Below are 18,896 nucleotides of genomic sequence, written 5' to 3'. Positions count from 1 at the left end.
ACGCATTTTAAAGGGACAATCCTCCTTTGTCATATTATGATTGAGTTATGACAAAGGGGATTGTCCCTCTGAAACGTGTTACCATCCCCTTTCATCGCCCACCCTTTCCAGTCTCACGTAGGGATTACCACAAGGCAGTGCATAGCATTGCAGGACACTGGGTGCTTTTTGACAGCTGTCAAAACAGATTCCTCTCATACCGCTTGAGGAACATGAGCTGTTGATGCATGCAAAAAACTTTATGATGCCTACATGTAATCCTTGTGCTGATGTCAAGAATCTTATACGTAAGTGTGCTATTTTTTGTCTTTAATAAATGGATTTTACTAGGCTGATGGGCATCCCGTGCTGAGGTTCTTTTGTCTTTTGAGCTCTCTTGATCTTCCCGATTCTAAACTGGAAACTGCAGGATCCTTGTTGCATGGCCAGTGAACTTCATTTGCAGTGGTGACTGCTGCATTAGGGGCGCAGGGGCGCTGCCCCCCTAATCCATGCACCCGGCCCCTAATCTACATGCAGGGCGCCTGACGCATGGATTTCAATGGTTTTTTTTTTTAGCACATGATTAGAGCCTGAGGCTCTAATTGGCTTCAACAAAAAGGGTGGGCTTGGGGTGCAGAGCACTACACCCCGAGCCCGCTCACTTGTGTGACAATAGCGAATTAATATTCACTATTGTCTTCCTGCTTCTCTTCCTGGCCAATCAGGAAGCAGGTCTTAAGACCCATTTTTTTGTTTTATTCTTTATTTAGCTATCAAGGAAATTGGTACAGCATTACAGAGTACCACTAAGTAACATCCGAACACAGTCAACCTGAAAAAAACATGCATAGCTCATCTAATGGAGCTGTAAAACTCAACAGTCCAGGTGTTCCCAATTTTACCAAAAAATAGGATGTTCTTACCTAGCAAATAACCAATTCCCTGAAAAGACTTTTATATATATCTATGTATGTATGATTCCCAGAAAGCACAGTATAGTATAGAAAATCAAAAAACATAGTAGATTTGTCTGGCGTTTACCCAGCTGAGATTATAATATATGATATTACCCCCAACCAAAAATAGAAAAACATGAGCTTGGGTTTAGTTTCTCAAATAGGCATATTTCCTGTGAGCTGCAGGGCGCCTGCCACAGAGCCCTATCCAACACAATCCTGGATCTCTGTCCAGAGGAGCAGGCCTCTCCAATGAGGTCCATGCCGTTCTCTTGCCCCCTAAGGAGGACAGGAGGACAACCTTGGAGACCCCCCATGACCACTTTGGCCCCGGGGGGCACAGTGTATATAGGACTCTCTGAGAAGTCACCCCCAAGCCCACAGACCAGTGTCCCATATCCAGGACTGTAGCAGAATATTAGCAATATTTAACATCTGTACCCAGCCCCACATAATCAAACGTGTCGAGGGTGGCCATCCAAGGTAGTGCAAATTCTAGACACGTAACTTAAGTGAACATAATTAAAAATAAGAACAGCAAAAACCTGAGTCTCGCGCCCTGTTAGAACCATCTTCATGAAAATTGGAGAGGGTATTCCCCCTACACCCCCAGAGAGGTGAACTAAATGACAGCCATTGCTCCAACTTCCCACTGACCCCTGAAGTGGGCAAATCCTCCTCTACCTTAGCCTCCTGTAGCACTCAGGGGTTTACCATTGGTCTGGTATTGCCGATAAGGGGGTGAAGCGGACAAGAAATAAAGACAAAAAGTGTCCCAAAACAGCGTGAGTGCTTACCCATCCCCCAATCAGTAAGTGATAGTTGTGAAGGCAAGCAGTCACCTTTCTGGGACATGTCTGAAACTTAACTGAAACAGGACTCGTTTGTTGATACGTTACACAAAATTGAATATGCATAGAGAAGTTCACTTAATATTTGGGAGCATCAGGGCTAGAATGGGCTCTTGGCATGCCAGGCCGGCGTGATCTGGATCTGTGGTCCTGCTGAAGTCTCAGCTGTTGAGCTGTCTGGGCATCCCAGGCTCTCAGAGCCCTCCAGCCTGGAACTTCTATGGCCTCACAGTCCAAGAACAAGAAGAGTTGTAGCTAAGAGGCATTGTATAAGGCAAATGAACGGTTATCCTTTTTAACCAACAGGGAGAGCGGGTACCTCCAAATATAAGTAGCCCCAGATGAGCGAATGAGTTCTAGAAGTGGTTTCATCAGATTCCAGCGGTAAAGGTTATGTCTACAGATCAGGAAAAAGCTGTATTTGAGCACCATTAGTGGGCCTCTCTGCCAAGCTGCCTGCATGATGTTTTCTTTCACAGTGAAAAAGTGGACTCGTCATAGCACATCTTGGAGAGTCTGCTGAGACATATCTCTGGAAGCCGGTACTCTGTGAACCCTGTCAATCTCGATCACAGTAGATGGTGTGTCCCCTAACAATTGAGTAAAAATTGCGGTAACTGACACACAGAGGTCTGACTCTGCAGTGGCTTCAGGGATACCCCTTAGCCTGATATTATTGTTCCGGCTGCGATTATCTGCATCCTCCACCCATAGATGCATGGTAGTAAATCATTGTTAATGGGAAATAAGCTGCTTCTCCATCACATCCATCTGAGAATCTACAGTGGTATGCTGTTCCTCCAGAGCCTGCACACGTATTTCAGTAGCCTGGGCAGTAGACTGCAGCTTCTCAATATCTTCCTTCAGAGTGCCCTTCCACTGTCCTAGCATTTTCTGGATGTCAGCCTTTGTGGGTAGTGCTTGGAGCAGTTGTCTCAAGTCTGTATCTGCCAAGGGGACAGAGCTGACAGGACTGTGTGGATCCCTGGATGTCTCTGCTGGACTCCTCTGCAGGACAGCTGAGGTAAGGATGAGAGAAAGTGGGCGATCCACTACTGCCGAGATCACTGATGCCTTACTTGTTGCCAGGCTGGAAATGTGCTCAGGTCCCTTGTCCCACTGTCCCTGCTGCGTGGGCGCCATATTGGAATCCACTGCCAGCGATGCTGGGCCCGGACTGACAAGAACCAGGTGATATACAGGTGGCTGGGGGTGCCCAGGGATTTAGAGCCTTTCCCCTTGTTAGACATGAGGCGATTAAGCCCGCAGGTGAGGTATAATGCTGTGGAATCCACTCCGGCCACACAGAGCTCAGTCAATGTGCTCCTTTACACCGTCACGGTCAGGCCATGTCCCTATAAGACCTGACTGACTGAGAGTAGATGCAATCATATTGGCTATCCGGGAACAAAAGCAGGGGGGAAGCCACTCAGGAGGAGATGCAGGGGGAAGCCACAAAATCTGCCCACAACCTGGACGGGGTAAGTGTGGGGCTGGTGGGTGTATGGGGGAGTGATGGGGTGGGGTTTGGGGGGGATCGATCAATTGACCGACTGAACATGGGGGGTCGGTTGGTTTGTTTGCCGTTCCCCCCAACTAATGGAGCACCAGCCTCCACTGTTCTATTAAATTCTATCTACATTCCTAGAAGATACTTTTATTGGTTGAAATAGATGCACTTGTGTCTATTTTCAATCAGACTCACTAGCAAAGCTATTTAACTATGTAGATACTTATGAAAGCTGGGAATTGCAGTGGGCTGAACTGGTTTGCTTTATTTTGTAGATTTTGCAGTTACTGCTGCTCTCTCTCCTTGTGCAGGGTGCAGGGATGGTCTTGTCTCCACCCCCTCCTGTAGTTTTCTACAGGCAGTCAGTAGTGGTTGGAGCCTGCTAAGTACCTCCCACAGCTCTGCTCTCTACACAGGCTGTGTACAGCACAATGATGATATCACTGTTACTTTTACAACAGAATGTTTACAAGAGGAATTGTCTTGGACCACACATAAAAAAAACAATAACAAGGACACCCGATGAGCAGAAAAATTTGGGCAGATCGCAATCACTGATATAGATAATGTACCCATCTGAGTAATAAAACTTAATTTTTTGTAATAATTTTTATTATAAAAATAAAAGAGGGCACCATAAAACTAGTGCAATATTTGACACTGTTTTTCATAAATGCACGCATCAATATTTGGTTCGATGGATGTAGTAGTAATTCCAAATGAACTCTTAAGGTGCTCATCAGATATTTTGATTCCAATTTTGCCCTTTGTGTTCTTTATCCTTGAATATCATTGCTCACAAATATACTGTAGGTGCTGCCAAAAACTGATGACATGAATAAGGTTTGATTGTGAAGAGTGGGGTATTTTCTTTGGGAAGATAAAACTTATAAAAGTCTAATAAAAAGACTGTGAGGTTTATTTACTAAAGCTAGAGAGGGCAAAAGTTGTCACAATTCTACAGAGAAACCAATCAGCTTCTAACCTGAGATTGTTTAATTAAGCTTTAGCAATAAAACCTGGAAGCTGATTGTTTTTTCTGCAGAATTGTGACTACTTTTGCCCTCTCTAGCTTTAGTAAATAAACCCCAGTGTAATTTTTTTCTTCAGGTGCATGTGTTTGCTAAGTATAAACAAATTTTTCCAAAAAATTCCCTCAAAAATCCAAATTTTTAGGTAAGTTTATGATTTTGTGTTGCACCTCATTCATAGCCATTTTGGGCCACAGTTTTGAAACCACTAGATAAAGGTGAAAAAAAAAAACACTGAAAAATAACTTGATATACCTAAATGATAGTGCACCTTGCTCTTTGACATGACAACACAATATATTTTTGGCACTAAATTCCAAAGCATGTGTTGTTAGCCTGTTTCAACTCGAATGGATTGCAAAAAACACAGACCACTCCTCATTTTCTGCCACCTTCTCATCTCCATAACCTTTTTTCATCTCCACCCCTTTCTCATCTCCAAAACCTCTCTTCATCTCCAAAACCCCTCTTCATCTTCTCCCTCCACAAACCTTCCTCCCCTGTTTCATCCTCCTCATCTCCATAACCCTGCTTCATCTTCATAACTGCTCTGCTTTCCCTCTCCCCCCCTTATCTCAATAACCTTTCTACAACTTCTCCTTCATTATCTCCATAACCCTACCTCATCAACTTCTTTTCACCTCTTTAACCCATCCTCATCTCCTTCTTCCTCATCTCCATGACCTCTCCTCATCAACTCCATCTCATTTCCATAATCTCTCCTCAATTCCTCCTTCCTTACCTTCATAACCTTTCCTCATCTCCTTAACCTCTCCTATCACCTCCTTCTACGTCTCCATAACATCTCCACCATCCTCTCCTTACTTATCTCCATAAGTCCTCCTCTGCCCCATCCTCCTCAGCTCAATAATCTCTTCATCTCCCCCCCCCCCATCACCATAACCTTCCTAACCCCCTCTCCTCATATACATAGCCCTTCCTTATCTCTACAACCCATCCATTTATATAAATATACAACTTAAATTGATATTTTCTCTACAACCACAGGTACTAATGGACAGTGTGGGAACAATTAGCACATTGGAATTAATCCAGCATTTTCAGGATCAGGAAATATTTTTTGCTCTGATATCAGTAACAGTTGTTTTTTTTGTCTTTCTCATGGCTAAATTAACACTGATAAACACTTTGTTAAAGACTGAACTTGGTAGAAATGTATCTTGTATATATCTACAGATGGTCTTGTAAAGACCTAAACACAATAAAACATATCCTGCATATTCCAAAAGCTATCAAAGCACAAACTTCCAAACCACAAACAGAAAACCTAAGAACAGTCATTCATAAAACAAAAAATGACTCTTAATAAATTGTGTGAGACAGTATATTACCTTATCTAGTTCTATGATGAAATTAGGGTCTAATAGCGTTCCATCATTGTGACTATGGTCCACCTCATACATATTATAAGATGGATTTCCAATTTCTACATTCATTCCGCCGTTGATTATAGGTTGTCTTCTTATTGTTTTTGCCCTGTTTATAGAAGAACATACGTTAGTATAAAGGATGACTACAGAAATTATGAGTTCCTTACTCTTAAACGTGATTCCCAGTTGCAGAATAGGGTAGGCGCTATCATCTAGTGTACTTTAAAGCAGAACTATTGCTTCCTATTAAATAAAAAGGGGCTGCAGCACATGATTCTAAGCATATCTGCACTATTTTCTCGTAATACACTGATTGAAACTCAGTGGGTTCAACAAGGATCAGTCAAATTTTGACCATACCCAGTCCTGCCTACTGCTTTCTAGATTGGAAGCATAGCCTCTGTTGTTGAAAACCTCCTACTGTGAGTTGCAGTGTCTGGAAAGAGGAGTGTGTGAGACACAAATGGAGGATGATTTGGCTCAGTCCTTAAAGACTTTGCATTACAAAGTAACTGGTTTTGGTACTTGTTATGACCGTCATACAGGAGCATTTAGTTGTACTTTAAGATGCTAATGGTGCTAAGTGCTTGTAAATTTTGTATTGTACTGTATACTATTTTTTAGGTTTGGACAAAGTGGGAGGTAGGGTTTGGGAAGTAAAAATGTTGCCATCCCAGATCTATGCTATCCCACCCCACTATAGGCACTACTCTCAATATTTTTCATACATTAGCTAAACAACCTGAATTCTCCACCCCTCTGAGCCCCTTAACCCCTATCCGAGATAATCCGGATTTTACGCCGGGTTTACAGAACCCATTACTCAGACTACAGAGACCGAAAAGACCGCTCTTAGCGTTGGACTGTTTCACCGGCAACTTGATAAAAGATTTCTCAGATCTCAAAGTTGACAGTGAATTGCCACGACTACCACTCTGGACATACTTCCAACTTAGGAGCTACTGCAATGATGCCACACGTAGACCACACTTCACGAGAGCAGTGACAGACCTAGAATCAGTTTGCTTGAAGGGTGAACCCACCCAAAAAAACCACTACGCTTGCATATGCCTGGTTAAGATCGTTGGGTCCACGAGAGGACCACGGGCTCAGGGAGAAGTGGGCTCGGGCTCTAGGTACGCCGATTTCGGACGACCAATGGGACAAGGCCTGTATTTTAGCACACAAATGCTCATTGAGCACGAAAATGCAGGAGGCGTCCTACAAATTGTTGACCCAGTGGTATGCCACTCCGGAGAGAATTCACAAATGGTTCTCCGCATTCATCTGATAGGTGTTGGAGATGTGATCAAGAGGAGGGCACTTTGCTACACATTTGGTGGCAATGTGACCGACTACAGACATATTGGTCAGGGGTGAGGGAGCTGATCGGGCGGATCACGGAGACTAGTCTAGGGTTGGATGCGGCATGCTGTTTGCTCCACATCACCAATACCTCCTTTAAGAAATACAAGAAGTCGCTTTCCAGACATATGATAAATGCAGCCAATTCTCTAATTCCACTATATTGGAAATCCAAAACTACCCCTACTATAAGAGAATGGCTGCTTAAAATTGCTCTTATCTGTGAGATGGAGGATACGGCGGCCCAATCTGATGAGCGAGTAGATGGTTACCATAGGACCTGGTCTCCGTGGTTTGCTTTCAAATACTCTCAGTCTTTCGGGGAATACACGGGCCGAAGCCTGACAGCCTGATGTGAGGCGGTATCCTGACAATACGTTCTCTATTACTTTAATACCACACTAACATTGCTCCTGTTAACTTACTAGAGTTTCTGGAACAAGGCGCTCTTCTTCCTCTTCTTTCCTTTTTCTCCACTCTCCATCCCACTCCTTGTCTATCCCTATACTTGGTTTCTTCGATAAGCAACTAGTTTTCCTTGATATGTCTTTTGGCTGTTCATTGGGAATGAATGATTCCTTATGGAACCCGGGGTTGGATAATGATCTGCCCTCCTAGGTCCGGTAGGGCCCGCAATGGAGGGACTTGGTTGTATTAGATGATACCCCAATAGCCGACTAAGAAATGTTATTGACACAGTTTTGATCTTGTTATGCATTGTTTCGTTTGTACAGTGTCTATTGCATACCCATGTAATTTGTGTCTTCATTTGCCAATAAATCTTTTTTGAATGGAAAAAAAAAAAATGTTGCCAATGAGATAAGGAGTATAGGGGCTTCTTCCCAATGGGAACAATAAAAAGCTTAACATAGGTTCTAACCCTTTTCCCTCTTTATCCCATAGCAAAAAAAAAAAAAAAGTTTTAGTTTGGAGTTATACATGTTTTTCTGTTTCCTGGGAAAGCAGACACGTAATAAGTGGATTGTTTTTCTTCAGAGTAAGTTCTATGTCAATAACGCTTAGAAAAGATCCAATTTACCTTCTCCGTCTTTTGCACAGCAGAAGACCAATTACCAAGGTTGTTATGAGGGTCACAAGTAGAACCAAGGGCACGATTATTGCAATGCTGCCTGTCACAGAAATTAAAAGTGTTAAACATTAGTATATTTGTTCTAGAATGAAAAAAAATACATCTTTGCATCATGGCAGCACAGGGACAAGCAATGATTCCATGAAGCACTGTGGTTCTGAGTTTAATTACCAGTGCAGACCTCTTCTCCAGGACTATTGCCTTTTCTCTGGGAATCTGAGTTTCCTTCCACAAACTGGTTAGGTATTTTGGCATCTACCCAAATGTGGCATAGAGTGCCTGTGGATGGGACTGAAATTGTGAGCGCCACTGGGGCAGGGTTATCTTGTATAGTGTGAAAATAGTTTCACACTGTACAAACATGTATACAATACTGCATGATACCTTACTAAGTAATTTAGTCTAATCAGTTGTATAGACTGTTATATAATCCAGAAATGGATTCCTTAAGAAAATTATAAAATACATTTTAGGTATTGATTGCAAATGACCGAATCTGTGTTTTTATTAGTCTTCTGAAATCCTCTACCCATCAGGACTCAGACTAGCTAATTAGGTTGTAAAATATTTCACAGTGCTGTCAATCTAAAGCCGCGTACACATGGGCGGATTGTATGGCCTACTTAGTCCGTCATACAATCCGACGGACAGTCCGTCATACTTTCGAATGAACGGACTTGACCACACACGGATGCACAAACAGTTTGTCGAAAGCTTGCGCGATGACGTGTACAGCACGTACGACGGGACTAGAAATAGGAAGTCCAATACACAGCAATGCAACCTTTCGCCGTGTAAATCCTTTCTGAGCATGCGCCATTCTTAGTCCGTCGAACTAGCCTACTGACGAGCGGATTGTCCGCTGAAACAAAAGTAGGACGGACAGTATTTCGAAAAATCCGAAATACTTAGTACGCCAGACTGCACGCTGAAAAAGTCCGCTGAAGCCCACACACGAGCGGACTGTCCGCTGAAATGTGTTTCGACGGACTAAGTAGGCCATATAGTCCGCCCTTGTGTACGCGGCCTAACATGGGTAGCTTGCTTACAGGAGGTATCAGTAGATGGACGATTTGAGCAGTGCAATAATGCTCCTTCATTGTCCCCATCTGGCAGGGGGGCAGATCAGTTTTAAAGCAGTATTACTTACTAAAAAAGAGTGACATCAGTGATCCCTATACTGTCTAGAAAGGGTAGCTGGATCACAAAATCAGCAGAACAGTATTATCAATCTTTTGGCAGGGAGGACAGTACACATTTATGAAAAAGAACTTTGTATTTAGCTTGTTATTCAAAATAAGCCTTGAAGGTAAATTGGTAAAGGACAGTTCTCCCACTTTGAATCTAAAAGTTTAAAACTAACCACCCCTAGTTTTTGTCTACTTATCTCCTGTATAGTGACATCCAGGTAGCTTGAGCTTGAATAGATAATGACACTTAAAGAGACTCTACCAAAAAGCGAGTAAAAATACACTTCCCTAAAGAGTCTGCAGAGTAATAGCCCCATGGCAACAATACCAGTAAAAGTTTTAGCTTTACTGCAACAAAACTAATCAAGGAACATCTGCTTCCATGACAGCCCAATCCTGCAGGTATTTCACTTTATGGCAGATCTTAAGTTACACCAATTACTGATCTGTGATCACTCAGAGGACTATAATAAATTAGCAAGAACCAAATGGGTTTTAGTACATATAGATTTATCACAGAGTGGATGGTGCTGGTGGAAACCAAAGAATGGATAGGAGCACTTCTGCTAGAAGGGTTCTCAAGATGCTTGTAATCAATTGGTAGCATCCAAGGTAAAAGTTGGTAGGGCACTTGAGCAGCACTTATAGGAGAGAAGCAGGCTCTGGGTGAACAAACATGTACAAAGAAAGGTGCTTCTAAATGCAGTAAGCCAGCGGTTTTGTTGGTACATGACAGTTAAAAATACTTAGCACTTGTACACACGGTCGCAAAATCCATCAGAATGTGTCCTATCGGACTGTGTTGTCGGATAATCCGACTGTGTGTGGTATGCATTAGACATGTGCATTCGTTTTCGTCCGAATGCATTTTCGTCCGAATTTCAGCTATTTTCGTTTTCGTTTTGACAAACGATAACGAAAGCACAAAATCCGAAAAACCAAAGATCCGACATAAATAAATGCTTTATTTTCGTTTTCATTGTTACAACAGTTCGATATAGAATAGGAGATTCGACATGACTCTGACAACAATCTGTCTATAGAACCTGTGGTCGAATGTGCTTAACCTTACCTCTATTAGTCCAAGATTATATAGAGAAAATATTCGACAGAGAAAAAAGATTTGACAGAGAGAAAAGATTCTGCAAGTTACTGTCCTAAAAAGTGTTTGGGGACCCGGGTCCTGCCCCAGGGGACATGTATCAATGCAAAAAAAAGTTTTAAAAACTGACGTTTTTTCGGGAGCAGGGATTTTAATAATGATTAAAGTGAAACAATAAAAGTGTAATATTCCTTTAAATTTCGTAGGGGGGGTTGTCTATAGTATGCCTGTGAAGGGGCGCATGTTTCCCGTGCTTAGAATTGTCCCTGCACAAAGTGTCATTTATGCAGGAAAAAAAGTCCTTTAAAATCACTCGCAGCTATAATGAATTGTCGGCTCCGTAATACAGAGAACACTCATTGAAAGTCATTGATAAAAAAATAAATAAATAAATAAATAAATAAAAAAGCGTGGGGGTCCCCCAAATTCAATTACCAGGCCCTTCAGGTCTGGTATGGATATTAAGGGGAACCCCACATCAAATTTAAAAAAAAATTGACGTGGGGTTCCCCCTAAAAATCCATACCAGACCCTTTATCCGAGCACGCAACCTGGCAGGCCGCAGGAAAAGAGGGGGGGACGAGAGAGCGGCCCCCCCTCCCTCCTGAATCCGTACCAGGCCACATGCCCTCAACATTGGGAGGATGCTTTGGGGGTCTGTGACCCCCAAAGGGCCTCATCCCCACAACCCTGGCCGGTGGTTGTGGAGGTCTGCGGGCGGGGGGCTTATCAGAATCTGGAAGCCCCCTTTAACAAGGGGACCCCCAGATCCCGCCCCCCCCCCGTTTGAAATGGTAAGGGGGTACAAAAGTACCCCTACCATTTCACAAAGAAAGTGTAAAAAATGGTTAAATAAAACAAACACACTTTTGAAAAATTCCTTTATTAAAAAAAAAAAAAAAAAAAAAAAGATTCCAGCGGTGGTAATCCACTCTTGCTATCCAGCGACAGATGATCATCTCTCCAGCGATGTCTCATGTCATCCAGCGCAGCGATCCATCCTTCTTCTGTCTCCGTGGAGGAGACACTGCAAGGATTCCGGCGGCTGACGTTTCTTATATACGGAGGGCGGGGCCACCCGTCACCTGACCCCGCCCCCCTCTGACGCAAGGGGAAACCCCGGGTTCCCTGTGACGTAGGGGTGACCCGCACCCCTCTGATGTAACACAGGCAGGTTTCCGTTACATCAGAGGGGGGCGGGGTCACCCATACGTCACGGGGAACCCCGGGTTTCCCCTTGCGTCAGAGGGGGGCGGGGTCAGGTGACGGGTGGCCCCGCCCTCCGTATATAAGAAACGTCAGCCGCCGGAATGCCTGCAGTGTCTCCGTGGAGGAGACAGAAGAAGGATGGATACGCTGCGCTGGATGACATGAGACATCGCTGGAGAGATGATCGTCCGTCGCTGGATAGCAAGAGTGGATTACCGCCGCTGGAATCTTTTTTTTATTTTTTTATTTTTAATAAAGGAATTTTTCAAAAGTGTGTTTGTTTTATTTAACCATTTTTTACACTTTCTTTGTGAAATGGTAGGGGTACTTCTGTACCCCCTTACCATTTCAAACAGGGGGGGGGCGGGATCTGGGGGTCCCCTTGTTAAAGGGGGCTTCCAGATTCTGATAAGCCCCCCGCCCGCAGACCTCCACAACCACCGGCCAGGGTTGTGGGGATGAGGCCCTTGTCCTCATCAACATGGGGACAAGGTGCTTTGAGGGGTCACGGACCCCCAAAGCATCCTCCCAATGTTGAGGGCATGTGGCCTGGTACGGTTCAGGAGGGAGGGGGGGCCGCTCTCTCGTCCCCCCCTCTTTTCCTGCGGCCTGCCAGGTTGCGTGCTCGGATAAAGGGTCTGGTATGGATTTTTAGGGGGAACCCCACGTCAATTTTTTTTTAAATTTGACGCGGGGTTCCCCTTAATATCCATACCAGACCTGAAGGGTCTGGTTATGGATATTTAGGGGGAACCCCACGTCAAATTTTTTCTTAAATTTGAGGCCGGGTTCCCCTTAATATCCATACCAGACCTGAAGGGCCTGGTAATTGAATTTGGGGGACCCCCACGCTTTTTTATTTATTTATTTATTTATTTTTTTATCAATGACTTTCAATGAGTGTTCTCTGTATTACGGAGCCGACAATTCATAATAGCTGCGAGTGATTTTAAAGGACTTTTTTTCCTGCATAAATGACACTTTGTGCAGGGACAATTCTAAGCACGGGAAACATGCGCCCCTTCACAGGCATACTATAGACAACCCCCCCTACGAAATTTAAAGGAATATTACACTTTTATTGTTTCACTTTAATCATTATTAAAATCACTGCTCCCGAAAAAACGGCCGTTTTTAAAACTTTTTTTTGCATTGATACATGTCCCCTGGGGCAGGACCCAGGTCCCCAAACACTTTTTAGGACAGTAACTTGCAAATTAGCCTTTAAAATTAGCACTTTAGATTTTGAACGTTGGAGTCCCATAGACTTTAATAGGGTTCTAAAGTATTCTATATAGTTAGCTCCGTCGAATCTTCTTTATACATTCGACAGACACCATAAGCCTTCCAAGACAGATTCGACCGTAATTCATGTGGATTTTCGGACGAATGCAATTTTTGAACGAAAAACGAAATAAATAAAAACGAATTTCGGGAGTAACTAAATAAATTAAGTTTTCGGACGAAAACGAAATTCCGAAACGAAATATTTTACTCTGCACATGTCTAGTATGCATCGTCCGAATATCCGTCGGACCCAATTTTCCAACTTGTTGGAAATATTTCCCGAACAACTGGTTCGATCGGACATACTCCGATCATGTGTAGAGAATTTTGATCGGACCAAGTGCCACGCATGCTCAGATCAATTTCCTACATCAAAGCTATTGGCTACTAGCCTGAACGTAGTCCCATCGTAACGAAATTACGTCATCACGTTCTGAATAATCTGATTTTTCGACAACTTAGTCTGACCATGTGTATGCAACAGTTTCGGACACAATCCGACGGACAAAATCCGATGGATTTGGTTGTCGAAATCTCCGACCGTGTGTACAAGGGCTTACAGGTTGTCAAATTTAAACAGGCTCATCGGTCTTGTGGGTGCTCCTGAGATGGTATTCCCTGTCTCTGTGTTGACTAGCAGCTGCAGGAACAAAGGGTCCTGGGAGAAAGATGTTTGCCGCACTTTCGAAACCACAGTGGAACACAAGGGCTGGAAGTGACATCAGAAAGGGGGTGGTGACACATTTCAGGACATGCTCAGAAGCTCCTTCTTTAAAACCCTTGAGGAAGGAGCTCCTCAGCATGGTCTAAAACGCTTCACCGCGGACTCTTCATTCCTGAAGCTGCTAAACAGCATAGAGACAGGAAATAGCAACTTAGGAACACCTACTAGATTGATGAGACTGTTTTACTTTGACATCATGCAAGTGTTTTTAACCGTCGTGTTCTCAAAAAAATCACTGGCTTAATGCACGTAGAAGAACCTTTCCTTGTACATGGTAGAAACCAAAGCCTTCAAGCCATGAGCAATAGCAAATGGGTCCCTGGTGTATTAATAATCTTATTTCACCTTACAGCATCATTTTCTCATGATACACTACACCAAACATTTCTGAACAGTTGACAATGACAAATACACTACAGGATCAAAAGTAGATGGACATTCCTCCAGAAAGGTTTATGCATGAGTCCTATGCATTAAGAAAGCTTCATAAAAACATAATTTTATGACTTTGGTATGAAAGAAGTCAAGTGGCCTACAAACCTTGACCTTGAAACTACTACTGAAAACCTTTGGGATGAATTGGAATGGCAATTACAAACCACGTCTTCTTCAGCCAATATCTTTGTGGCTGAATCTTGAAAAAACCTTCCCGTAGTGAAGGCTGTTTTACCCACAAACAGAGTGGCAATTTCATGTGAATGGCCATGGTTTTGAAATAGGATGTTTAACACGCTTATATAGATGTGATTGTCAGGAGTCCTTGGTAATATAACCTATACTACCATTATGTATCCCACTATGAATTACAATTTTGCCATCTTGGTATTATTTCAAATTGGTACATGATGGAATCTGCTTTAATAAACTATAAGAAAAACACCTCTACCTTCATAATATAAAATATTTCGACATCAGTGTTTAATTTACAAGAACAGATTTATGCACTCTGCCTACACAGCCCAGTGTAATCATTACTACTGGGTGAGAAACTTGTTCCGATTATGTTTTAAACTTCAAAATAAGTTGCCAGTAATTGTGGATGCTAATTTGAGATACTCACTTGAACCAGCATTGTCAGACTTGCTGCTCTTGGGAGCCGGCCTCTCACACTGCTTTCCTGACCAGTTGGCTGAACATCTACAAAGATCCAATTAAACAGCAAAATTAATGGACGCCAGCTGCTAGAAAGCCAACCTGCTAAAGAATATGTCATAAAAACACAAAAAAAGCATAGACATTTCAACAAAAAACTCAGGATGATCTTGTCTCTTGCTACTTTCTTTTTCTTAAGTAAAGCAAACTTTTTTCAAAGTTTTGTGAAATGTTGAATTGACCTTTGAATATAAAGTGATTATATTTAGCTTGTTACTGTCCAACTAAGTCCTCCAGGGACTTAATAAATATTTTAGAATTTGCCTGAAACAATTAATTAATTCACTAAAATTTGCCTGCAGATACACCATGACTGGTATGCGACCCTCGAAGACTGAAGTTGGACAGCCGACTTTGAATAACCTAAAGTGCATGTCAGGGCAGTTACTTAGTGGTTATCACTTTCTGCCTTGCAGCACTAGGGTCATCTGCTGGAATTCCACAAATGACACTACCTAGAGTTTGCATATTCTCCCTGTGTTTGAGTGAGTTTACTCTGGGTACTCTGGTTTCCTCCTACTTCCCAAATAAATGCTGGAAGGTTAATTGGTTCCTGTCTAAATTGGCCCTAATATGTGTATGTATGCGGGGGAGTTAGGGACCTTAGATTGTAAGCTCCTTGAAGGCAGGGACTCATGTGAATATACAATATTGCATGATGTAATATTCCACCAATAAAAATGAACAAACTATGTTGGCAGTATGGGACCATTTACTACACATGAGAATGTGTTGCTGTCACCACCAGAGGTGGCTGTTTTGCCACTCTGGGTTGCTTTGCCACTGACATGTGAAGGGACAAAACCTTCAAATGACAGGGCTGTGCTGCGTGGCAGAGCTTTGTAAATCTCAAAACTGGATGAACAGGAGATCAAAGGTGTTGGTAGGCAAAATAGCTCCCAGATATCTTTCTATTTTATCATTGTATTTTTCTGTTTGTTTGAAGTTCATCTTTAAGGCTATGGTCACACTCTGTAACCTGACCATCAATCGACATTGTATAACTACAGGAAAAATCATGAACGCACCCCCTACCTATGGCTGCCTTAAAATTCATATAGCTAAAATTGCAATGCTTACCAAATGCTTTGTAAATGTATTAGTATTTAATGAACAGTTACAGATACGCTTTTGGTTAACTACTAAAGTTATCCAGTAATTACTGCAGTTGTGCTAAAGTCAGAATGTTTATTTAATTAAATGTATCTGACTTGTTTGTTCTCTACTGCAGGAAAAGCACACACCCCTATTAGGGATGAGCCAAACACCCCCCCCCCCCCAGTTTGGTTCGCATCAGAACATGCGAACAGGCAATACATTTGTTCGAACATCCAAACACCATTAAAGTCTATGGGACTCGAACATGAAAAAAATATAAAGTGCTAATTTTTTTGCCCAAGGGGGCATGCGTTCGAACATGAGTTTGACTCAAATTGGAAGCTCATCCCTAACCCCTGTGCTACATTAGTAGAAGTGTACTTTCTGAACCCTGAGGTATGTAATGTCTTCTCTGCTTTCTGCATCTTGCGTGTTCCAGAATCACCAGCAGGTTTGTTCCAGAATTACCAACAGTTTTTTTTCGAACATCACCAGCAGGTATGTTCTATGAACACCAACAGGTATGTTCCAGAATCACCAGTAGGTTTGTTCCAGAATCCCTAGCAGGTTTTTTCCAGAAACCCCAACAGGTGTGTTCTAACATCACCAGCATGTATGCTCTATTAACACCGGGCAGCTGTGTTCAAAATTACCAACAGGTGTGTACCAACATCGTCTGTAGGTATGTTCTAAGGTCAACAGCAGGTGCGTTCAGAATCACCAACAGGTGTATTCCAACATCACCTGCAGGTATTTTCTAGGATCACCAGCAGGTGTGTTCCAGAATCACCAACAAGTTTGTTGCAGAATCCCCAGGTACGATTTATTAACACCAGCAGGTGTGTTCCAGAATCACCAACAGGTGTGTTCCAGGATCACCAGCAGGTTTGTTCTAGAATCACCAACAGGCATGCTCTAACATCATCAGCAGGTGTGTTCCAGCATCATCAGCAGGTGTTTTCCGGGGTCACCAACAAGTGTGTTCAAGGATCACTAGATTATTGACAATAGCCAATGGCGGGTTCTGCAGTAAAAAAATTAATACCATGATAAAAAAAAAAAAAACAGAACATGAAGGCTTTCCACCCTAATATGCATCCACAAAGTTTATTTTGATGGGTTTACATCATTGAAACATAAACCTCTGAATTAAATTAGAGATTATTAATTCCTGTATATTTTATAAAGCCTGCAGACTTTGGGCTGTGTTGATGGTTGTCTACATACAACCTTCAACTCTATGACTTATTTCATAACTTATTTTACAGGTAGTCATGTCCAAAAGTTCTGTATGTAATGGTCATGCATGTCTGTAAAAATGTACAAGTATCTTGAATATTCCCTCTGGTATAGTACTATACAAATAATCTGTTGGTTTATAAATACAAGATAATGAAATTCAGTGGCTCTGTGTGAGGATGTCAGAATGTGGTAGCGTACTGTGGACTAATAGATAAATCTATACAGTGTTATCAAATGATTAATCTGCTTCTGGGGGGGAGATAATCTGGAGTCGAAAGTGGGAAATGTCTTTCAAGAAAAAAAATAATAAGGGAAATAAAAATAGTAATGACTTAGGGCGTAGGCAGATTGTGTGTTTCACTACACTTGCTATACAATGTACACTTGATGCAAATAATGTATTGTACAAATAATTTCAGAGACTATGCAATCAACTTAAAAAAAAAAAAAGTCAAACGCTTAATGAGAGAGTTTTTTTTCATGTACATAAACATTTTTATTAACTTGTGATGTGTCTTTGAACTAGTGTTGGGCGAACAATTTGGCCCAAGCATGAGTTCGGGCTGAGCATTGGCCGTTTGGCCCGCTTAAAAACCAGAGTTTGCCAGGTGTTCAGCGGGTGTTCGCCCTGCTAAACGCCCTGTAATGCACTGTGCGCTGCACAGTGCTTTCTGCTCTCTGATTGGGCAAAGCGTTGCCCAATCAGAGTACAGTAAAAGCTGGTTGCTAAGGAGTGGCACCAGGAAGCCAGCTGCGGCTTCTTTAAAAACTGATGAGTCATCAGCTTTCAATAGGCTTATCCAATGGATTTTAAGGGGAGGTCCCTCTCCACCCCCTCCCCCCAATCTATACCAAACCTTTATCCGAGCAGGCTCCTCCTGAACCCTAACAGGTAACATATATACAAGGGGTTCGCCCTGGAACTTTGAGTGAGGTGGAATTGGTTAGTCAAGAAACATGTCATGGAAGTAAAATAATGTAGAGTTATTACAATTGTTGTGCACCTGAAACACAACAGCAATAACTACAGGCCGATAAAATATGCGTATAATGTGAACATGAGACAATCCACATACATGGTAAAACAACATATACCAATATACAAACATGAGAGAAATTTGCAAGCACGAGTAGTACCAGACGATGTTTTGCAAGACCATGCTCGCTCTTCAGGGGTAAATGCTTTGCTAAATCAAAGGGCTGGACCAGGCTATCAGTCGCTGATTCCTCACTCACATCATAAGTTTACACACACCAGCTGTACTTCCATGATGGGATGGTCTCACATCACACCCAGTTCATGATCATGGACAAAGGGAAACTTCTAGAGACACTTATATTTGTATCTGCCAAGGCCATGTCATGGTCTCGTAAAACGTCATCTGGTACTACTCATTATTTTACTTCCATGACATGTTTCTTGACTAACCATATTCACCTCACTCAAAGTCCCAGGCAAACCCCTTGTATATATATATTGAATTAGGGATGGAGGTGATGTTGGTGTAACACCAGGCCTTGGATCATTTATGTTTCTACCTGGCCACATGCCCTCAACATGGGGGAGTGCTTTGGGGCAGGTTCAGAACTTTTCCCCTGTTCAGGAATTCTGCTGCAAACCGAACATGGAAGGGTTCAGCTCATCTCTACAGTACTTTGAACTGGTTAGAAAATGTGACTGCTTCAGAATGAGTCAATTCCCTAGCACAGTCCTTT

The 18,896-nt window shown here is 42.5% G+C and overlaps 1 protein-coding gene across 1 annotated transcript in view; it reads right to left on the bottom strand.

Annotated features, from left to right (window-relative positions):
- LRP1B (LDL receptor related protein 1B) overlaps window positions 1–18,896 on the bottom strand; it is a 2,110,020-nt gene that overhangs the window by 23,198 nt on the left and 2,067,926 nt on the right. Inside the window, exons 87-89 of the mRNA XM_077447755.1 lie at window positions 14,749–14,825; window positions 8,126–8,216; window positions 5,683–5,827 (exon numbers count right to left, since the gene is read on the bottom strand). Coding sequence (XP_077303881.1) covers window positions 5,683–5,827; window positions 8,126–8,216; window positions 14,749–14,825 — 313 coding nt within the window. The remainder of the gene's footprint in view (window positions 1–5,682; window positions 5,828–8,125; window positions 8,217–14,748; window positions 14,826–18,896) is intronic.

This window comes from Lithobates pipiens, unplaced genomic scaffold (genome assembly GCF_037356315.1).
Source record: "Lithobates pipiens isolate NorthernLeopardFrog02 unplaced genomic scaffold, aLitPip1_a1.2 Scaffold_22, whole genome shotgun sequence".
Classification (NCBI taxonomy): domain Eukaryota; kingdom Metazoa; phylum Chordata; class Amphibia; order Anura; family Ranidae; genus Lithobates; species Lithobates pipiens.
Note: the sequence above shows the minus strand (reverse complement) of the source record. Positions and strands in the feature narration are given on the sequence as shown.